We start from the raw sequence: 18,693 nt of genomic DNA on the forward strand, positions 1-18,693 counted from the left end.
GTCACTCAGGACGTCCCAGTCCCAGTCAGCCGTCCCGTGGCTCACTGCCGCCCCTACGTGGTAGTCACGGGACACGGGGGCTGTGTCAAGAAAAACAAAGATGCTACCGCGTCAACACGTCTTCCTCTGCAAATATGCAGCCACATGAAAGCCGATCAGATGATTGAGGAAGTGGATAAAAATGTGGTAAACCTGTGTTCTGTGAATCACTCTAAAATAACAGAAAATTCTCATTTGAAGATCTGAAGGACTGGCGGACATAGAGTGGCTACAGAGAAAGCCCCAAGGGTGCTGTGTCCCTGGGAGACGGTGTCGGCTGGCAAGTGCCCCGTGATCCCCAGGGACACGGCGGTTCAGGACGGGCGCCCCTCCCTGGAGGGCAGTAAAATCGGAGTGTGCCAGGGAGCGGGAGGCTGACGGGGCAGCGGGCTCCCGGCTTCAGCAGCGTGGGAAGTTCAACCACTCCCGTGGCCTCCTCCGCCCTTGAGGACACGAGTGGCAGTGGCAGCAGCCCAGCCCTCACGCACTTCCCAGGAGGGCCAGGAAAAGCAGCCCAAGGCTGGGTGACTGTAAGGGCGTTCACCAAGCCCAGGACGTGGTCACTTAGCAACAGGTGACCTCTCACCCAGCGCAGGGCAGACAACAGCCCTCACAGCCACGCTGCCACGCAAGTCACCAACACTATTCCAGTGACCAGAAAGAAGTGAGCCACTAGCACAGAGAGGTAGGTTATCCCTGGTCTTTAACTCACGCCAGATTTGGCACCTAGATCTTAGACGGACAGGAAGAATCAACCATCTTTCAGAAATCATTACGTTGTATCAATATGAAGAACATGAGTGCTCTGTACAATTTTAAACTTAAAGAATAAAGAAATAAAAAATAAAATTCATAAAGAAATAAAATCCAAACTCCCATGTAAATATTTCAAAGCATGCATTTTACACATCACAGCCAGGGTCACAAGGGCAAAATCTCTACCCCCAAAACAACTTTTAGACCCAGATCTGCAAACCCTCTTGTTGGCCAACAGCAAAACCATATCAAGTTATGACGTCAGCGGACAAGCTGAGGAAATGAGAAACGGGACTGAAGGAACAGATGCAAGTTCCAGGGAGGCACCAGCTCACCCACAACCCAGAGCCCCTGCGACTGGGCACAGCTGCCTCTTGGGGGTCGAGAGGATGAGCCAAAATAACTGAACAACAGAACAAAGTGCTGCTGGTGTAAGGACAAACAACGGAACAGACTACAAAGTCCAGAAACAGCCCCAGACACCGACTATCTACAAAGGTCCCAGGGTGATTCACAGGGAAAGAAAAGCCAGTTCACCCAGTGGAACAGGAACAATCGCAGGTCTACACCTGCAGCCCAGTGAGCTGGCCACAACCCTACACCTGGGAACGTGGGTGCAAAGCGGGCCAGACACCTGCGTGCAAGCACTGAAACCATGAAAGCTCACGAAGAAAACATGGGACAAAAGCTCTGTGCCTGGGTTAGTCAAAGACTTCTTAGAGCAGAAAAGTATGAACCATAAAAGAAAACAATTCACAAATTAGACTTTAATAAAATGTTCATACTTTTGCTCTTCTAAACATACCATTAAGAAAATGAAAAGGCAGGCCTCAGACTAAGTATAAATACACGTAAAACATCCACCTGATAAAAGACTTGTAACCATAGTATTTTAAAAGTTCCTACAACTTAATGAAAACAACCCGATTTACAAAGTAAGCAAAAGAGATGAAGAGAAGCGTCCCGAGAGCGAGCAGGCGGGGCTGAGAAGCGCCATCTCCCTGCCGGCGAGGCGCACACACCGCACACACCACACACGCCACAGAACCACCGAAACCAAGGACTGACCCGCACAGCGGTGGACAAGGACACGGGAGAACTGCAACTCTCCTGCACGGAAGGGGCATCGTCACCCAGGGCCAGCGCTCTGGGAAACAGTTTGGCAGCTTCCTACAGACCTGAACGTACCCCTGCCCTCCGCTCTTCCACTCCGAAGTACCCACCCGAGACGCAGCAAAGCACCTGCTTGACTGAGCCTGGCACACAGTGTTCACAGCAGCTTTGTTTCTAGCGGCCCGAGACAAGAAAGAGTCTAACGGTGCATCGACAGGCGACTGGATACGCAAGCCATGGTGCAGCCACTCAGAGCACGGCCACAACAGGAAGAAACCAGCCACACACACAACGGTGCGATGGCGCTGAAACTACCTGTGTGGTCCCAGCAGCCACAGGGAACAGAACACACTGAGCGACTCCACTACTCTGAAGTACTAGGAAGCGCTAACCAACCAGTAAAATCAGAGCAGATCAGGGGCTGCCTGGGGGCAGGAAGGGGCAGTTGGGGGGGGCAGGGTGACCACCTGCATGGACACTCCCCAGGGACACTCCCCCTGAGTGGAGGGGTCTGGGGTGACAAAGTGCTCACAGTATTGATCGTGGTGATGGTTTCATGGTTATAAACATGTTAAAACTCATCAAACCGGGGAGTTTGTTTATGTGCGTTTTATGACAGGCCAACTGTACCTCAATTAAGGTGTAAAAAAAATGACCCCTGGCACCCTAAACCTGCCGCAGCCTCTCTGGGTTGGAGGGACGCTTTTCTTCCCCGCGTTCACCGTGTAAGTCACAGAATTACTCCTGGAACAGGGGACTCTGACCAAAGGCCGAGGCGCCACGTGGACCAGGACGCAGGCCGCTCAGGACCCTGAGGGCAGCTACCGGGGCCACAGACCTCCCTCCTCCGCACCCTGGGAAACGTCGGCACAGGCCCCCGGTGCCTGGTCACCCTGTGAGGTTCAGCGTGACAACGAGGCCACCGTCAACCAGGTCTGCCAGGAGGAAACCACCTAGGTCACCTGAGGGCTGCGAACAAAGCCCTTCTGAACATTTTTTTTTTAACCGTGGAGGCTTCTTTTCCAGTGAAATCCCCTGAGAGCCCCAAGCCCACACCCCGGGCTGGCCCCCGGCCCGCGCCACGCGGCGCTCACCCAGTGCGCTGCTGGGCTTCTTCCTGCTTCTCCGCCTCCTTTTCCTAGCGGGCTTGACCCAGGGGCTGTCGGTCTTCCCTTTCCTCTTGAGAAACTTCTTCTTGATGCTGGATTCAGAGCTCTGGAGAACCAAAGGCGGGTGCATGAGCAGCAGAGCACAGGCAGCTCTTGAAAACAAACATACTGCAAGTTTTGTTGTTCTGCAAAGTGAAATACTTGCTATATCTTGATTCTTCAACCAAAAGGTTAATTTTGCTTTTAGACATTTTTTTGGATTACATTCTTAAAGATATCCATGCTGTTCCCTAAACATCTCCCTAAGCTCAGTCTTTTAGATGCAAAAAAGCCAAGAAAATTAAAATGGTATTTATAAATCTTATTTGAGTTTGGCACAAAAGAGAAGAATAGATTGGAAAGTTCTATTCAGAAACTAGATACATAAGCTCAGGAAGAGAATCCACATTTAATCACATGCATCCACTCGTCCTGTGCACAAGAAAGGAGCAATCAGTGCCTCAACTGACTCAGAATCTATACCCACACTCATTATCTATGTACAGAACAGGGAAACAGGCAATTATTAACTCATAACATTTCAAGTTTTTTGAAGTATCTGTTTCTAAAATCTAGATGCGGCATGGTGGCATGGCCTGTGGTCCCAGCACTCGGGAGGCTGAGGCAGGAGGATGCTTGAGCCCAGGAGTTGGAGGCTGCAGCGAGCTGGGATCACATTGCTGCACTGCAGCCTGGGAGACAGAGTGAGACCCTGCCTCCAAAAATAAACAAACAAACAAATAAAAAACAAGGAAAACAGACGCAGATGCAGAAAGGGCGCTGAGTGCCAGGCTCACAGGTGCAGCGGGCACGCCCAGCCCTTCCGCACTGGTGGACACCCTGGCGCTGGAGTGAGGAGGCCTCGCAATTCCCTCCTGCCGCGGCTACACAGACACAAAGGCAAGTACGGCTGCCGCACCCACAACGGAGCAGGGCCCCTGCCCGCCGCCCACGCGAGCCCTGGTGTCGGAGCTCTGTCACAGACAGCCCTGCTCCAGCTGTGCTCCCCACACAGCAAAACTTCCAGAAGGAACAGCGCGGTGCCCGAAGTTTACTGCTGCTTGAACCCAACTACCCTCCACCATGCCACAGGAATGACCCTTTGTCACCAAGCCCCTTCTGTGTCCCCCTCTCATTCCCCAACTCGACCAGCCGACCTCGGACTGCTTGCTCCCTCCTCGGAGTGTCTCTCAGGCCCCCCAGCCCCCTGAGCCCCCTCCCTGCGGCCCAGAGACCTCCCAGTGTCATAAGCCGCTGGTTCTCCGTCCAGCCCTCGCCAGCGGGCAGCTCCTCAGCCTCGCCTGGGCCTCACCCCGCTCCCCACTTCCACGCTGCTCCCCACTTCCCGCAGACCTGGGTGCACGACTCAGATCTGGACCCTCCACTGGGATCAGCAGACTTCAGCGTCCCCCCCTCCCCGCTGTGTGGCGGCCGACCAACCGTGGTCCTGTCTGCGCCACCCAGAACACCCTCAGAGCCGGCCTCCCTCCCTCTCACCTCAGCCACAGCGGCAGAATCCCGACGCTGCCCGTGCTGCCACCCCACGGCCACCCCGCGGCCACACCACTCGCGCCGGCAGCCAGCAAGTGGGGCCACTCTGTCCCTGAGGGCCTCCGCGCCCCGGTCTACCTCCCAGCTCCCAGTCGGGCAGCCCTGCACCCGGCCCTCCCTCATGCGACTCTGCCAGGCCGGGACCACAGCGCCGCTCACCAAGTCAGACTCGTCACCGCCTTCCTCTTCCTCCCCAGTGTCGGCGGACTCTGGCTCCTCCTCAGACTCCCCGTCCACCTGATCGGCCGCGCAGTCCAGAGGCGGAAAACCAAACAGAAAATAAAAACTAATGAGATTCCCTGGTGGCAGATGATTGGATCCAAAACAGATTTTTAAAAACACTGCAGCAGTGCATGTTGGGGATGCACACCAGGGGACCTGCCCATCCAGGGGCCGGGCCGGGTGGCTGCGGAGTGACCGTGTGCCACCCAGGCGGAGAGTCAGGCACGGCCTGAGCTGCTGCTCCTGCTGCCCGAGAGACCCCGCCCCGGACAGGTGTGCGCCCGCGCCGCGTGCTCGCTGGGACAGGACGGCGGCCGCCCCGGCGTGCGCTCCAGCAGGGTGCCCTGGCGGGTCTGTGCACTCCGTGTGTTTTACATGTGGGAGAATTCAATTAAAAAGTAACAAAACAAATACACAAATCATAAAAAGACTTTCAGAGGAACATGCAGTGCAAAACCTTCCCCACACGCCCAGCATCGCCGTCCCCCGGAGCCCCCACCTCCTCGCCGGCGTCCCGGCACACGTGGGCCTCAGGTGAGGGCACGTCTGTGCACAGGTGGCCGGCACTGAACACGGTTTGGTTTGGTGACTGCGTGTTCTTCTAATTAAAAACGCCTTGGCATCCCGTCCACATCAGAACAGGAACACCTGCTGATTCTGCTGTATGCACCTGTTCTGTCTGCACAGGTAACACGCGAACGCCTGTCCAGCGCCAAGGACCCTAACCTGTGGGAGTGCCCACTCACCCCACGCCCACCCACTGCCTGAGGCAGGGACGCGGTCTCTTTCACTGCGGTCACACGTGTTCCCCGCGTTCCCTAATCCACATGCCGGGCGACTACACACTTAGCGTGTGCTCTAGACAAGCCGGGACTCCCAGCACAGACGGGTGCTGCACCTGCACAGGGCTCTCGGATATGCAGCTCCCGGGTCAAAGGGCAACGCCTCTCCCATGGGGCCGCCCGCCGGTAGCACCCACACAGGCGCCACAGCCCTTCCAGGCGCACACGGGCTGCGCTCATGCCCGGGAACCAAGGAGGCTGCGTGTTTTCTGTGACTTCACGGCACGCTTCCCTCTCTCCTACTGTCTGGCCCAACCGTGTCCACAGCCCAGTTTTCTGCCGAGTCCTTGCACTCTTGCTGACGTGCAGAAGCCACACGTACTGCACACGCACACACACGCACACACACAAAACACACATACTGCACATATACTACACACACGCACAACACACGTACTGCACACACACTACACACACACAACACACGTACTGCACATACTACACACACACGTACTGCACACAGTACACACACTACACACACACCACACACGTACTGCACACACAGTACACACACTACACACACACAACACACATACTGCACACACACTACACATGCACAACACATACTGTACACACTACACACAACACACTGCACACACACTACACAGTACTGCACACACACACTACACACAACACACGTACTGCACACACTACACACACACAACACACGTACTGCACACACACTACACATACACACTTATCACTGCAAACTACACACACGTACTGCACACACACTACACACACATGTACTGCACACAACTACACATGCACAACACACATACTGCACACACACTACACACGCACAACACACGTACTGCACACACACTACACACACAACACACATACTGCACACACTACACACACAACACACGTACTGCACACACTACACACACAACACACATACTGCACACACTACACACACAACACACGTACTGCACACACTACACACACAACACGTACTGCACACTACACACACAACACATGTACTGCACACACTACACACACATACTTATCACTGCAAACTACACACGTACTACAGATACACTACACACACAACACACATACTACACACACTACACACATACCCTACACACACAACACAATACTATAGACTATACACAAACTACACACACATACTACACATACCCTACACATACACACAACACATATTGCACATACACTACACACATACACACAACACACATACTATACACTACAAACTACACATGCATGCTACACATATCCTACATACATACACACAATGCACATACTATACACTACACACAAACTACACACACATACCCACAACACATACTGCACATACACTACACACTACACATACCCTACACACACAACACACATACTATATACTACACACAAACTACATACTCCAGATACACTACACACATACTACACACACATACTATAGATACACTACACACAGTACACAATACTATACACACTACACACATACACTACACACATACTACACACCCTGTACTATACACACTATACACTATACACACACTACACATACTAAATACACTAAACAGATACTACACACACATAGGATAGTAACTCTTTGTCTGTAAAATATGTTATTGAGAGTTTTCCTATTACGTTTTTTAAGCTTTGTTTCTGTTATCTCTTGCTAAGGAAAACTCTTAAATTGTATCTGAACAACTCAAAGGCGTCCGTCTTCCCTTCGTGGCTTCTGGGTCTGTGTCTCACAGTGGAAAGCCTTCCTCATTCGAGATTAGAAAAATAGTTTCCAGTATTTTCATCCATAGTTCAATGGTTTGTGTTGACACTTTAAGTCTTCTGGAACTTACTTTTTAAAGTAAGAGCTGTGGTGACATACGGTCCACCTGTTCCAACACTGGCCCTCAGGGTGCACAGTTCCGTGGTTTGGTACATTCAACAGCTGTGCAGCCAGCAGCACCCCAGCTCCAGAAGACACGCATGTCTGCTACACACCACGGCACAAGCGCGGCCTCTGCTCTTGCCAAAGGCTTAGCAATTGTCCCCATAATCTTTTTTAGAAACTTCATGACCCCTTGACCACGGATTTGAGACCCCGCTCTCACAGTAAACTGCGCCTTTCACACACACACGGGTCTGGGACAAGCCCCTCTGCTCACACCTCCCTGCCGGTTCTCACAGCCCCGGCTGCTGCGGAGGAGCCCGGCGTCCACACGGACCACACGGACTGCGGGGGCCCCGGCTGCCACAGAGGAGCCCGGCGTCCACACGGACCACACGGACTGCGGGGGCCCCAGCTGCCGCAGAGGAGCCCAGCATCCACACGGACCACGCGGCCGCGGTTCCGCGAAGTCCGCAGGGCACTGACGGGAACTGCTCTGAGTCTGCTGACGATCGTGGGGCCGACAGAGCAGTGGGGCTTCTCACTCAGACAAACACCAGGTCTTTATGAACTTAAGTCGCTTTAACCTCTTTCAGCAAAGTTCTATTAGTTTTTTTCTTTTTCTTTTTTTTTTTTAAGGCTGGTCAAGTGGAGCAGTGGGAATGGAGAAGGAATATTACTTTTTCTTTTAGAGGTCACACACTTCTGTTAAATTTATTCCTAGGTAGTCTGCTGATATTATAAGAAATTACAGCTACTTTAGGTGTGATATTGTGGTGTTTTTTTCAAAGATTCCTTCTCTTTTAAAGACCCACACTGAAATATCTGCTTCAGACAATCCAAGCAGGGACAAGACGGGCCGGGTGAGAGGACAGCACACCATTCTCTGCACGTCTGTGTGCCTCGCAGTTTCCCACTTAGAGGCTTTCGAGACACCGAGGCACCTGCTGACTTCACTGACGTTGCAGCTCTACAAGAAAACGGTTTTCACGTCTTGATCACGCGCGAGTTCAGCTCACCAGACGTAACGGTCTCTCAGCGGCTCTTCCTGCGTGTCTTAGATGGACAGTTGTGTTCTCCGCAAACTCTTCCTGCTTGTCTTTTCAAACGTTCATGTTTCTTTCCAGTTCTTCTCTTGCAGAATCAGCAGGAGCCCTCAGCAGGGCTGGGAAAGCGGCAGGCCCTCCCTCTGCTCAGGACTGACAAGAAATGCTCTGAATTTCTCACCAGGAAATAACCTTTTCTGTAGGATTCTGACACTTTTAGTCAGCTTGATTTAATGTGAGTTTCCTTTTAATTTCACTGGGTAGTTTTATATTTTAAACAAGATGGAACAATGAAACCACCAACCAAAAGGAGCAGACTGACACACAGGTATCATCACTCCTGCCGAGCTCTGGGGAGGCGGCTGCAGAGGAAGGCGAGGCTGCTTGAGCGAGCCCCACACCCACGGCAGCCACGGAGCACCCACACAGCACACCCCGGGAAACTGCACAGAGAAGGGGCAACAGCTGACACAAAAATAAATACATAAATAAAAAGGGAACTGCATTCTGAGCTAGCTGAACCGAGAGAGCTACAATCTGTGTCGGCCAGGAAGAGAGAGAGACCAAGGTGGCAAGCAGGGGACCCGCGGCTGCCCTCGCCCAGCTCCCAGCTGGGACCTGCCAGTCCCTGACCCAGCAGGACACAGCCCCCGTCAACAAGCCCAGCTTCGGGCTAAAAGGTGAGGGTCCAGCTTCCCCCTAACCATCCCCCAGAGTGACTGCCACGCCCAAGTGACAAGTCTTGGAGACTGATTTCTGGTCTCAGTGGCGAGAGGAGGACACCAGTCACTCCCGTGAAAAGGCCCCAAGTGGAGGAAGAGATCGTGCTGACTGCACATACAACACAGGCTCATTTCCAGACCCAAGAACTAACTACAAAATGCTTTTCAAAAAGGACAAACGACTCAGTAAATAAATGGCCGAGACTTAAACCTGCACTTCACAAAAGGCGGCATCTGCATGGCACATCAGCGTAAGAAAAAGTGCTCAGTCTTCCTGGCCATCAGGGAAGTGAGGTGAGAACTGCAGTCAACACCACGGCACGCTGCGGCAGGCCCGGACGGCGGACGGACACTCGCAGAGGCCGGACGGGATGTGAACTGGCTCCCTCTCCCCGGGAAACCGCGTGGCGGTGTCCGCCGCGCTCCTGGGAGGCCGGGCAAACCCACACCTGAGTGTGCACCCAAGGAAACACATGCGTGTACAAGGATGCTGGCAGCAGTCTCCTCTGTGACAGCCCCAACTGGAAACCCCGATGACCATCAACACAGAACGGATACAGGAACCGGAAGACAGCCATACTAAGGAGTGCTTTGTCACGGTGGTTCCTAGACAGTTTGGTCTCAGGACCCCCAGACTCTGTAAAGAGAATCACTGAGAACCATAAAGAGCTTTTCTGTTAACGTGGGTTACAGCTACCGACATCTCCCACAGGAGCAATCTCAGCTGAGGCCAGACGCGGTGGCTCACACCTGTGATCCCAGCACTCTGGGAGGTTGAAATGGGAAGACTGAGCCCACACGCTTGAGAGCAGCCTGGGCAGCATTTGAGACCCCATCTCTACAATAAATAGAAAAAAATTAGCCAGGCGTAGTGCCGTGCACCTGTAGTCCCAGCTGCGCCGGGGGGTTGGGCAGGAGGGTCGCTTGAGCCCAGGAATTCCAGGTCACAGTGAGCTGTGACTGTGTCACCGCACTCCAGCCTGGGCGACAGAGTGAGAACCCGTCTCTTAAAAAAAAAAGAAGAAGAAAGGAATGAAAGGACAAGGACAAAGAAAAGGAACAGAAAAAGGAAGAAATTTAGGCTGAGAAGTGTTCAAACCACAAGCACACACGCTCAGCCACCACGGCAAAGACGTCCTCCTGAGCAACTGCACGGAGTGGGAGGGCAAAGGTAAGTAACAGCTGAGCATTACTGCAACAGTCTTGACCTTTGTAGACCCCTCTGAAAGGGTCTTAGAGACCCCACCACCACCATTTTGAAAAACCACTATTCCATAACAATGAAAATTAACAATGTAGATAAATCCCACAAATATAATGTTGAGTAAAATAAAAAAATGCATGCTATGTACTTATATGAAGAACAAAAACAGACAAAACCCTACAAGTGCTAGCACTCAGGAGAGAGGTTACTTTGGGTGTAGGAGGTACATTACTGGGGGGCTCCCGAAATGCAGGTAACATTCCAAACTTCGGCCCAGGAGGGGGTCACACGGGGATGCCTTCCTTTAACCACTACTGGACGGTGCCTTGTCACACATGCAGTTACAAAGTAAACCCCCCAATTCAAAAGCAGCACTGACTGAACTTTCTAAAATGCCTCTTAAGCACATATGTAGCTTTTCTCATTTATTCTGCTCACCTAGTAAACCCTGTTGACAGATTTCCAGAACGAATCCGTCGTCTTCCCTCTGAGCGTTACTAGTTTAATACATAATTGCATTTGACTAGTATTTTATTCAGGACTTTTGCAGGTACGATGTTAAGTGAGTCTGGCCCACAGCTCAGCCTCAGCACGGGCGGAGTGCTTCTTCCATCTCCATTCTCCGGACGCTCACGTCCTAGAGACCTGCTCAGGTTTGTTCCTGTCCTCTAATTTTGCTCTCTACTGACCGCATTTTCTTCTTGGATTTGCTTGTTTCTTGATTCTCTTCTTGGCTTGAAAGTCACTTGATTTTTTTACTTTACATCAATAACTAGAGTTATTCAATGTCTAGATTCTCTCTGGAAGATGAGAACCTCAAATCAGGAGAGAATTGGAAACAGACTCAAAGTCATAGGCCACATGGCACGTGATAAAGGTGGCATTTTAACTCAGAAGGGGAAAGAAGTGTCAATGAATGGTGTCGAAACACTCACCTAACCATTTTGAGGGAAGCCCTGGGACCCTAGCCTCACATTTTATTTTAAAAACTTTATTGAGATATAATTTATTTACCATAAAATTCACCCACTTTAAGTGTATCAACCTATCATTCTGTAACAAAATAAATTCTACATGAATCAAATATTTATGTAAAAGAATGAAATCAAAGTGGTATTAGAAGACGGCTTATATCAACTTATTCAGAATCACTAGTGAGAAAGGTCTAGTCTGTCATAATTAGAACGCAGAAATCATGAAGAGACAGACGAGAACCTGTGAGTTCTGATGTCACAGACGAGGCTGAAAGACAGAAACACCTGGGGAAACGGCTGCAGCGCGCCCTGGAGTCAAAGGTCAGCCCTCCCCGTAGCCCACGGGACTGCTCTGCAAAAGGTGCACAGCGGGGAGAGACGGGCAAGGTCCTCAGCAAGTGGTTCATAGAGGACACACCCCGACGGCCAGTGGACATGGGGAAACTGCCCAGGCTCATGCGAAACTTCAACAGTAAAACACTGAAATTCCCAAAGCAGAGATCTGATATTGAGTCAAGACATTTAAGTGGGAAAAAATATAATAAACTTAATTTTGTTTTAAAAACTTTTTTGATTTAAAAAAAAAAACAAAAACCACAGATCTGCTGGGGACAGTGGGAGAAACATCGCTCTCAGGTTGCTGCAGGTAGAACAGACTTACGGGTGACCTGGCAAGTCAAAGCCCCCATTTTAAATGCAGATGACATTCACTATATCCCCGAGGACACCCAACAAATGTGAGACCCTAAATGCCCCTGAAGTATCACCTGTAACAAAAGCAAAATGGTAAAACCCACAGGACGGAGTGTCACGCAGCCGTGAGACGAGACGGGACCCGCACACCCGTGCGGAGAGAAGCGCAGCGAGGACACGGGACGGGTGGGAGTCAGGGGGCTCGGCCCTCCTCCTGGGGGCCGGGACGTGCTGGCGGCTGCGAAGGCGGCTGTGACGCTGGTTAAAGTGCACCCTGGGTCACCGACCACAGGCTGTGACACTGTCTGTTCTTCTTTACACTTCTCCATAGGAAACGGGAAAAACTAATAATTACTTTTTTTTTTTTTTGTAATATATATATTTTTTTGACAGAGTCTCACTCTGTTGCCTGGGCTAGAGTGAGTGCCGTGGCATCAGCCTCGCTCACAGCAACTTCAAACTCCTGGGCTCAAGTGATCCTCCTGCCTCAGCCTCCCGAGTAGCTGGGACTACAGGCATGTGCCACCATGCCCGGCTAATTTTTCTATATATTTTTAGTTGTCCAGATAATTTCTTTCTATTTTTAGTAGAGACGGGGTCTCACTCTTGCTCAGGCTGGTCTTGAACTCCTGAGCTCAAACAATCCGCCCACCTCGGCCTCTCAGAGTGCTAGGATTACAGGCATGAGCCACCGCGCCCGGCCTTGAATAATTATTAATAACTTCAGAGCTAGGAGCAACATTTTAAAATCTGCCCTAAAACCTTCTAAAAAAGTAAAACAGACGTAATTGCTAAAAATGAATTTGAACTTGAAGCAAAAATAAGACATGTCCAAAACTCTGACAGATGAAAGAAGATGCACGTTAAAAGACGTGCCCCAGTGCACAAGGCAGGCTGAGCGTGTAGACAGCTCATCAACAAAACTGCACACTTCCCGGCAAGTCTGTTTAGACGCATCCACCTGGACTTCTCTACCATTAGTTTTAAAATAACTCACTAGGTGTAACACTCCACCTTAAATAAAGACGGACAAAAGTTCTCTCAAAAAAGTCCGATACGCCTGAACAGTGAAACCGGCAATAGCTATGGCGGCCTGATTCTTAACTTTCCAGCGTTCCTCCCTGCCCACATGCCGCTCCTAACTTACCCCTCTCAGAACTGAAAGAGACTAAAAGCCCTCACGCATCATACAAGGTATCCATGTAACACAAACATTTGTACCAGCTGGCGCGGTAGCTCACGCCTGTCATCCTAGCACTCTGGGAGGCCGAGGCAGGAGGATCGCTCGAGGTCAGGAGTTCGAGACCAGCCTGAGCAAGAGCAAGACCCCGTCTCTACTAAAAAAAAAAAAAAATAGAAGGAAGTTATCTGGACAACTAAAAATATATAGAAAAAAAAAATTAGCTGGGCGTGGTGGCGCATGCCTGTAGTCCCAGCTACTCGGAAGGCTGAGGCAGGAGGATCACCTGAGCCCAGGAATTTGAGGTTGCTGTGAGCTAGGCTGACGCCACAGTACTCTACTACCCTGGGCAACAGAGTGAGACTCTGTCTCAAGGGAAAAAAAAAAATTTTGTACCCCCTTAATAGTGTGAAATTAAAAAAACAAAGACAGAACCGAAAGAGCATGAATTTATGCCTAAACCTCAAAGGCTACTCAGAAACTCTTTTTCTAGGTTCCCTGAGATGTGGGGCTCAGTGCTCACAGGCTGCCTGTGTCTGGCCGTAGCAACGACAGGGCTGAGACATGGCCCAAGTGCACTGCCCGTGCCCACCCTCGGGGGGACACAGGAGAAGCTGTCCCTGAAGAGAGCGTGCCAGCCTGTCTGTGATGAAGCAGGTGTTGGCAGAACTGCACACTGTTCCCCAGGACGAAAACACCAGCCTGGACGCCTGCTCCACGAGGAGGGCGAAGCTGCAGCCTGGGGGCGGGGGACAGCAGGCACACCGTGGGCGGGAGGGCAGTACACCACAGAGGGGACAGCAAGCACACCGTGGGGCGGGGGGGACAGCAAGCACACCGCGGGGGGACAGCAGGCACACCGTGGGGGGGAGGGCAGTACACCACGGAGGGGACAGCAAGCACACCGCGGGGCCGGGGGGGGACAGCAAGCACACTATGGAGGGGGCAGCACACTACAGAGTGTCCAGTGCACTGAGGAGAGTTGTGCAAAAGCCAGCCACAAGCAGCCACCACTGGCACAGGGTGACCCATCAACCAATACTCCGGCTTATTTATGTCATTATCCTGTCAATCTGGAGTTTAAGAAAAAGCTCAAGAGGCTTTCTTCAATAAGTGATGTAGGGGAAGACAAACACTTCTCAGATCAAAATAAACTGAGGTAGTAATTCCAGAAAAATAAAATATAAAAATCCAAGTCAAAAGCAAATAGGGGATTTTATCAAGGTCTAGAAGCACCCAGCCTGCTGACCCTCAGAACCGATGACGGTCTCGGTGAGTCTCCTCCTCCTGCTGTCACCCAGGACAGCAGCGTCCTACCTTCTGGGCGCGGTCAGTCTCCGATATGCTCTCCTTGGACGTCCTGCTGTCCTCAGTGGGGAAGGCGGCTGCCTGCTCTGCCCCGTGCCCTTCGTCCTCCTCCAGCTCCTCGGAGTCTTCCTCGTCCGAGTCCATCTCCAGGCTCTCCCCGTTCACGTGGAGGGTGCTGTCCCCCAGGTCCTTGTCACCCTGGAACACAGCAGGTGTACACCCCAGGGCAGAACCATGTGCTTCACGAACAACCTGCTCTCACCTACAGCTCCGGGAGCCTGGGAGGTGCCAGGCCCGGGGCGGGGGTGGGGCGCACAGAGAAGCAGACGGGCAGGGGGGACGGGGTGGGCTTCCCAAAGGACCCTCGGGTGCGAGGCTGTGCCCCTAGACAGAAGAGCTGTAGAGCTCTGGCTCCTTCCACGGGGACGAGGTTCGCTAAAATTGCAGGTGGCCTCGCCATGCTCTGGTGGCCAAATGGACCCTGGACACAAACACTCTTCCACACGCACGTGGCACCTGACTCCAACGCGGCACCTGACTCCAACGCCCCTCTTACCTTGGAACCCACAGTGGAATGAGTGATACTCTTAAACATCTCAATCACCGTCCTCTGCTTTAACACTTTGGTCTTTTTCTTGGGAACCAGGCTATAGGTTCCCATTCTTCGTTTTTTCTTCCGAGATACTGCAGCTGCTAAAACAAAAGGCAAGCAAGCTAAAAAAAAAAAAAAGTCAAAAGGGGACAAGAAAGGAAAAGAAACACCATTCAAATGATTTTTAAAGGTAGGAGACAGTTCATAAACCTGATCACCACCATCACCAGCCAACCCCTCACGCGGCCCACTCCCAGGGGCCGTCCGCGCGGCCGGGCCAGGCAGCCCCGCTCGAGACCAACCGCACGGGAAGCAGACACACCTCCCAGACCACCCGTCCTCTGCCTCCTCCGCAGTAAAGCACTGGGCAAACAGCCTCACCGCACCCTGCAGTCAGGAGCCACAGACCACCAGGAGCAGCGCCCGAGGAGACTCCCACCCGCCTCCCTGGCGGTGGACGCGGGACACTGCTGCCCTGGAGAAGTCCCCTCGCTTACGACACAGACCTGCACCAACGGCACGTGCAGAAGCCACATGGGGCGGGAAGGGACAGCCGGCCTCACTGCCCAGCCCCGGGGTCCGGCCAGGGAGGTCTCCCCCAGGACGCTGCATTCCCACCGCAGGGAGGAGCCGTCTCTGCAGCTCTCAGCCCAGCCCTTCACCACCACCGGGGTCCCGCCCAGCACAGTCCTCCTCTCTCCGCAAACCGGACACGGAGGGACAAGGAGAGCCCTGAAGACACCGTCCAGCTCACCACCCAGGGGCCAGACGAGGGCGAGGAAGGGGAGGCAGCAGCAAGGAAAGTGGGGGGCCTGGGGTTCCCAACCTGATTCTGAACACAGCAGCTCTAGTTTGACTAGTTTTACATAATGAGACTACAATATTTTGTTTTATTTTTTTTTTTTAAGTTCTGAGGCGTAAAGAAAAAAAAAAATCTAAAAGCCATTGCTGCGACATAAAGGAAACGCTACCACAGGGCTGGGGAAAAACACGTCATGTTTTCGGCCGGGCACAGTGGCTCACGCCTGTGGTCCCCGCGACTGGAGAGGCTGAGGGGAGGATCCTGGAGCTCAGGAGCTCGAGTCCAGCCCGGGCGACGTTGCAAGACCTCATCTCAAAACACACACACAGAGACGCTTCAGTTCTGCAAGATGCAGAAAGAGAACGTTGGCAGAACACCGCGTGGACCGTCCAAAGCAGCTGGTCCCCTGGACGCCAGGGGGTCCGGGGCACAGTCGCCCCGTCCACCCTGCAGTGTGTTCATGGCGGGGGCTCCGAGGACACGGCCCATCCTGCAGACACCCGGCTCTGCCTGCCACGTCGGAACACGTGGCGGGTCGACAGCACAGCTGTGCTCCAGTCCCCAGCATGCCTGGGCAGCCCTCAGGACGCTAAATTCACTGTCACAGTCACCTTGATATCCTGACTAGGTCTGGGGGAAGGAGTGGTGGAGGCCTGGATTCAATCAGGTAACTCTTAAGTCTCCAAACTTTAAAAACATTTGAGTCTTGAACAACACAGGTTGGAGCTGCACAGATCCACTCATAAGAGGGTTTTTTATTTTCAAGCAAACGCGGATAGAAAACGTGTTCTGCGATGTGAAACCCAAGCAGAGGGCCAGCCTGACACGCGTGGACTCCGCGGGCCCAGGGCGGGACGGCAGCCCGCTCAGAGCTTGGTGCGGGGAGGAGGCAGGTCCTGGAACGAGTCCCCACATGTGCCAGAAAACAACCGTGTGGTTTTCTACCAGGTTTGTTCCCTTGTTTCACGCGGTACCCACGGTTACTCGTGTAACAGACCAGGACGTGGCACCTGTCTTATAACTACAGTCCCGCTGGCACGCAGCTGCATGCGCTGCCCACAACTGTCACGCTGCCGCAGCACAATCAGGGGGACGCAGGCAGCACGGCCACGAAGGCCCAGACGCCTGCTGCCTGCTCCGTAGGCACAGTCTGCCGACGCCCGTCCTGAACGGCAGAGCGGGGACAAGGGGCACAGACCTGCCTGACAGCTGCCTAGAATCAGCTCAGGAAGTCTGTCTGTCGGACCCAAATGAAGCACCATGTTCTAACGGTCTTTTCTTACTGGGCTAAGTAGTTATCGATGCAAAATGTGTCGGTTAAGTATAAAATTTACCATCCCATAAAACAGCACAGAGCCAGGCACAGTGGCTCACGTACTTCGGGAGGCTGAGGCAGAAGGATCCCTTGAGCCCAGGAGTTCAAGACCAGCCTGTGCAACACAGCCAGACCCTGTTTCTACAATTTAAAACTTAGCCAGGCATGGTGCACCTGTAGTCCCAGCTACTTGGGAGGCTGAAGCAAGAGAATGGCTTGAGCCCAGGAGTTCAAGGCTGCAGTGAGCTGTGATGACGCCACTGCACTCTAGCCCAGCAAGAGCAAGACCCAGTCTCAAAAAAGAAAAACAAGAAAGAAAAGAAGGAAAGGGAAGGGAAGGGAACGGAAGGGAAGGGAAGGGAAGGGAAGGGAAGGGAAGGGAAGGGAAGGAAGGAAGGAAGGAAGGAAGGAAGGAAGGAAGGAAGGAAGGAAGGAAGGAAGGAAGGAAGGAAGGAAGGAAGGAGGGAGGGAGGGAGGGAGGGAGGGAGGGAGGGAGGGAGGGAGGGAGGGAGGGAGGGAGGGAGGGAGGGAAGGAAGGAAGGAAGGAAGGAAGGAAGGAGGGAAGGAGGGAGGGAGGGAGGGAGGGAGGGAGGGAGGCTGGCTCTATGAAGCCCCTGAGTACGTACAAGCAGTGGCTACAGCACAAAGAGGAGCCCCCTCGGTGCCGCAGGGGAGGCTTCCCGCCGTGTCCAGGGGGGACGTGGCCCTGGACCACACACTGGGGCTCAGCATGGTCGGGGCCCGGGAGGGGGAAAGCCGCAGGAAGGCTGGCGAGAAGTTCAGAAGGGCTCGAGGCCTCCTTGGGAGGAGGATTCCAAGTCCAGACCGCCAAGGAGAGGGCGCAGGCCCTGTAGTGGGGTCCGGCACACAGCGGCACAGGCTGGGGAGGGCACTGCCCGGCTGCCCTGTGCTCAGGGGAAGCGCCGTGCCCCAGGGAGGGGGGCGCAGGCCCCAGGCAGCAGGGGAGACGGGCAGGGAGGGCGGGTGTGCGCAGAGCGCCCGCACACACGGCACGGCGGCCAGCAAGACCCCACAGCCGCTGCTCCGCTTCCCAGGGTCTCTTCCCTCCAGCCAGAGATCAGGACCCGGCTGTCCTCAGCCCGCAGTGGCAGCACCCACAGGACTGTCCCCACCACGGGACTGTCCCCGCCACAGCAGCCGCTGTTCTCCTTCCCCGCCGTCTGGCAAGCCCACAGGGAGCCCCCGGGCCCACCCGACACACGGACAGCACAGACGCTCCGTGTTCTCAAGGCCAGTGGCTAAAGCTCCTCCCGGGAGCACCGGTGGCGACTGGCTGCTACGAGGCGCGGAGGACGCAGCGG

At 53.3% G+C, this 18,693-nt stretch overlaps 1 protein-coding gene across 14 annotated transcripts in view; it reads right to left on the bottom strand.

Moving 5' to 3' along the window:
- The window catches only part of EHMT1 (euchromatic histone lysine methyltransferase 1), a 169,602-nt gene that overhangs the window by 58,877 nt on the left and 92,032 nt on the right, over positions 1 to 18,693 (bottom strand). For 11 of the 14 annotated variants that reach the window (XM_045563183.1, XM_045563187.1, XM_045563175.1 and 8 more), the window contains 4 exons: positions 15,219 to 15,376; positions 14,672 to 14,860; positions 4,767 to 4,844; positions 3,003 to 3,123 (listed from right to left, as the gene is read on the bottom strand). In XM_045563183.1, coding sequence (XP_045419139.1) covers positions 3,003 to 3,123; positions 4,767 to 4,844; positions 14,672 to 14,860; positions 15,219 to 15,376 — 546 coding nt within the window. The remainder of the gene's footprint in view (positions 1 to 3,002; positions 3,124 to 4,766; positions 4,845 to 14,671; positions 14,861 to 15,218; positions 15,377 to 18,693) is intronic. The other 3 variants (XM_045563188.1, XM_045563176.1, XM_045563178.1) reach the window with 2 other exon arrangements.

This window comes from Lemur catta, chromosome 10, assembly GCF_020740605.2.
Source record: "Lemur catta isolate mLemCat1 chromosome 10, mLemCat1.pri, whole genome shotgun sequence".
NCBI classification, from domain to species: domain Eukaryota; kingdom Metazoa; phylum Chordata; class Mammalia; order Primates; family Lemuridae; genus Lemur; species Lemur catta.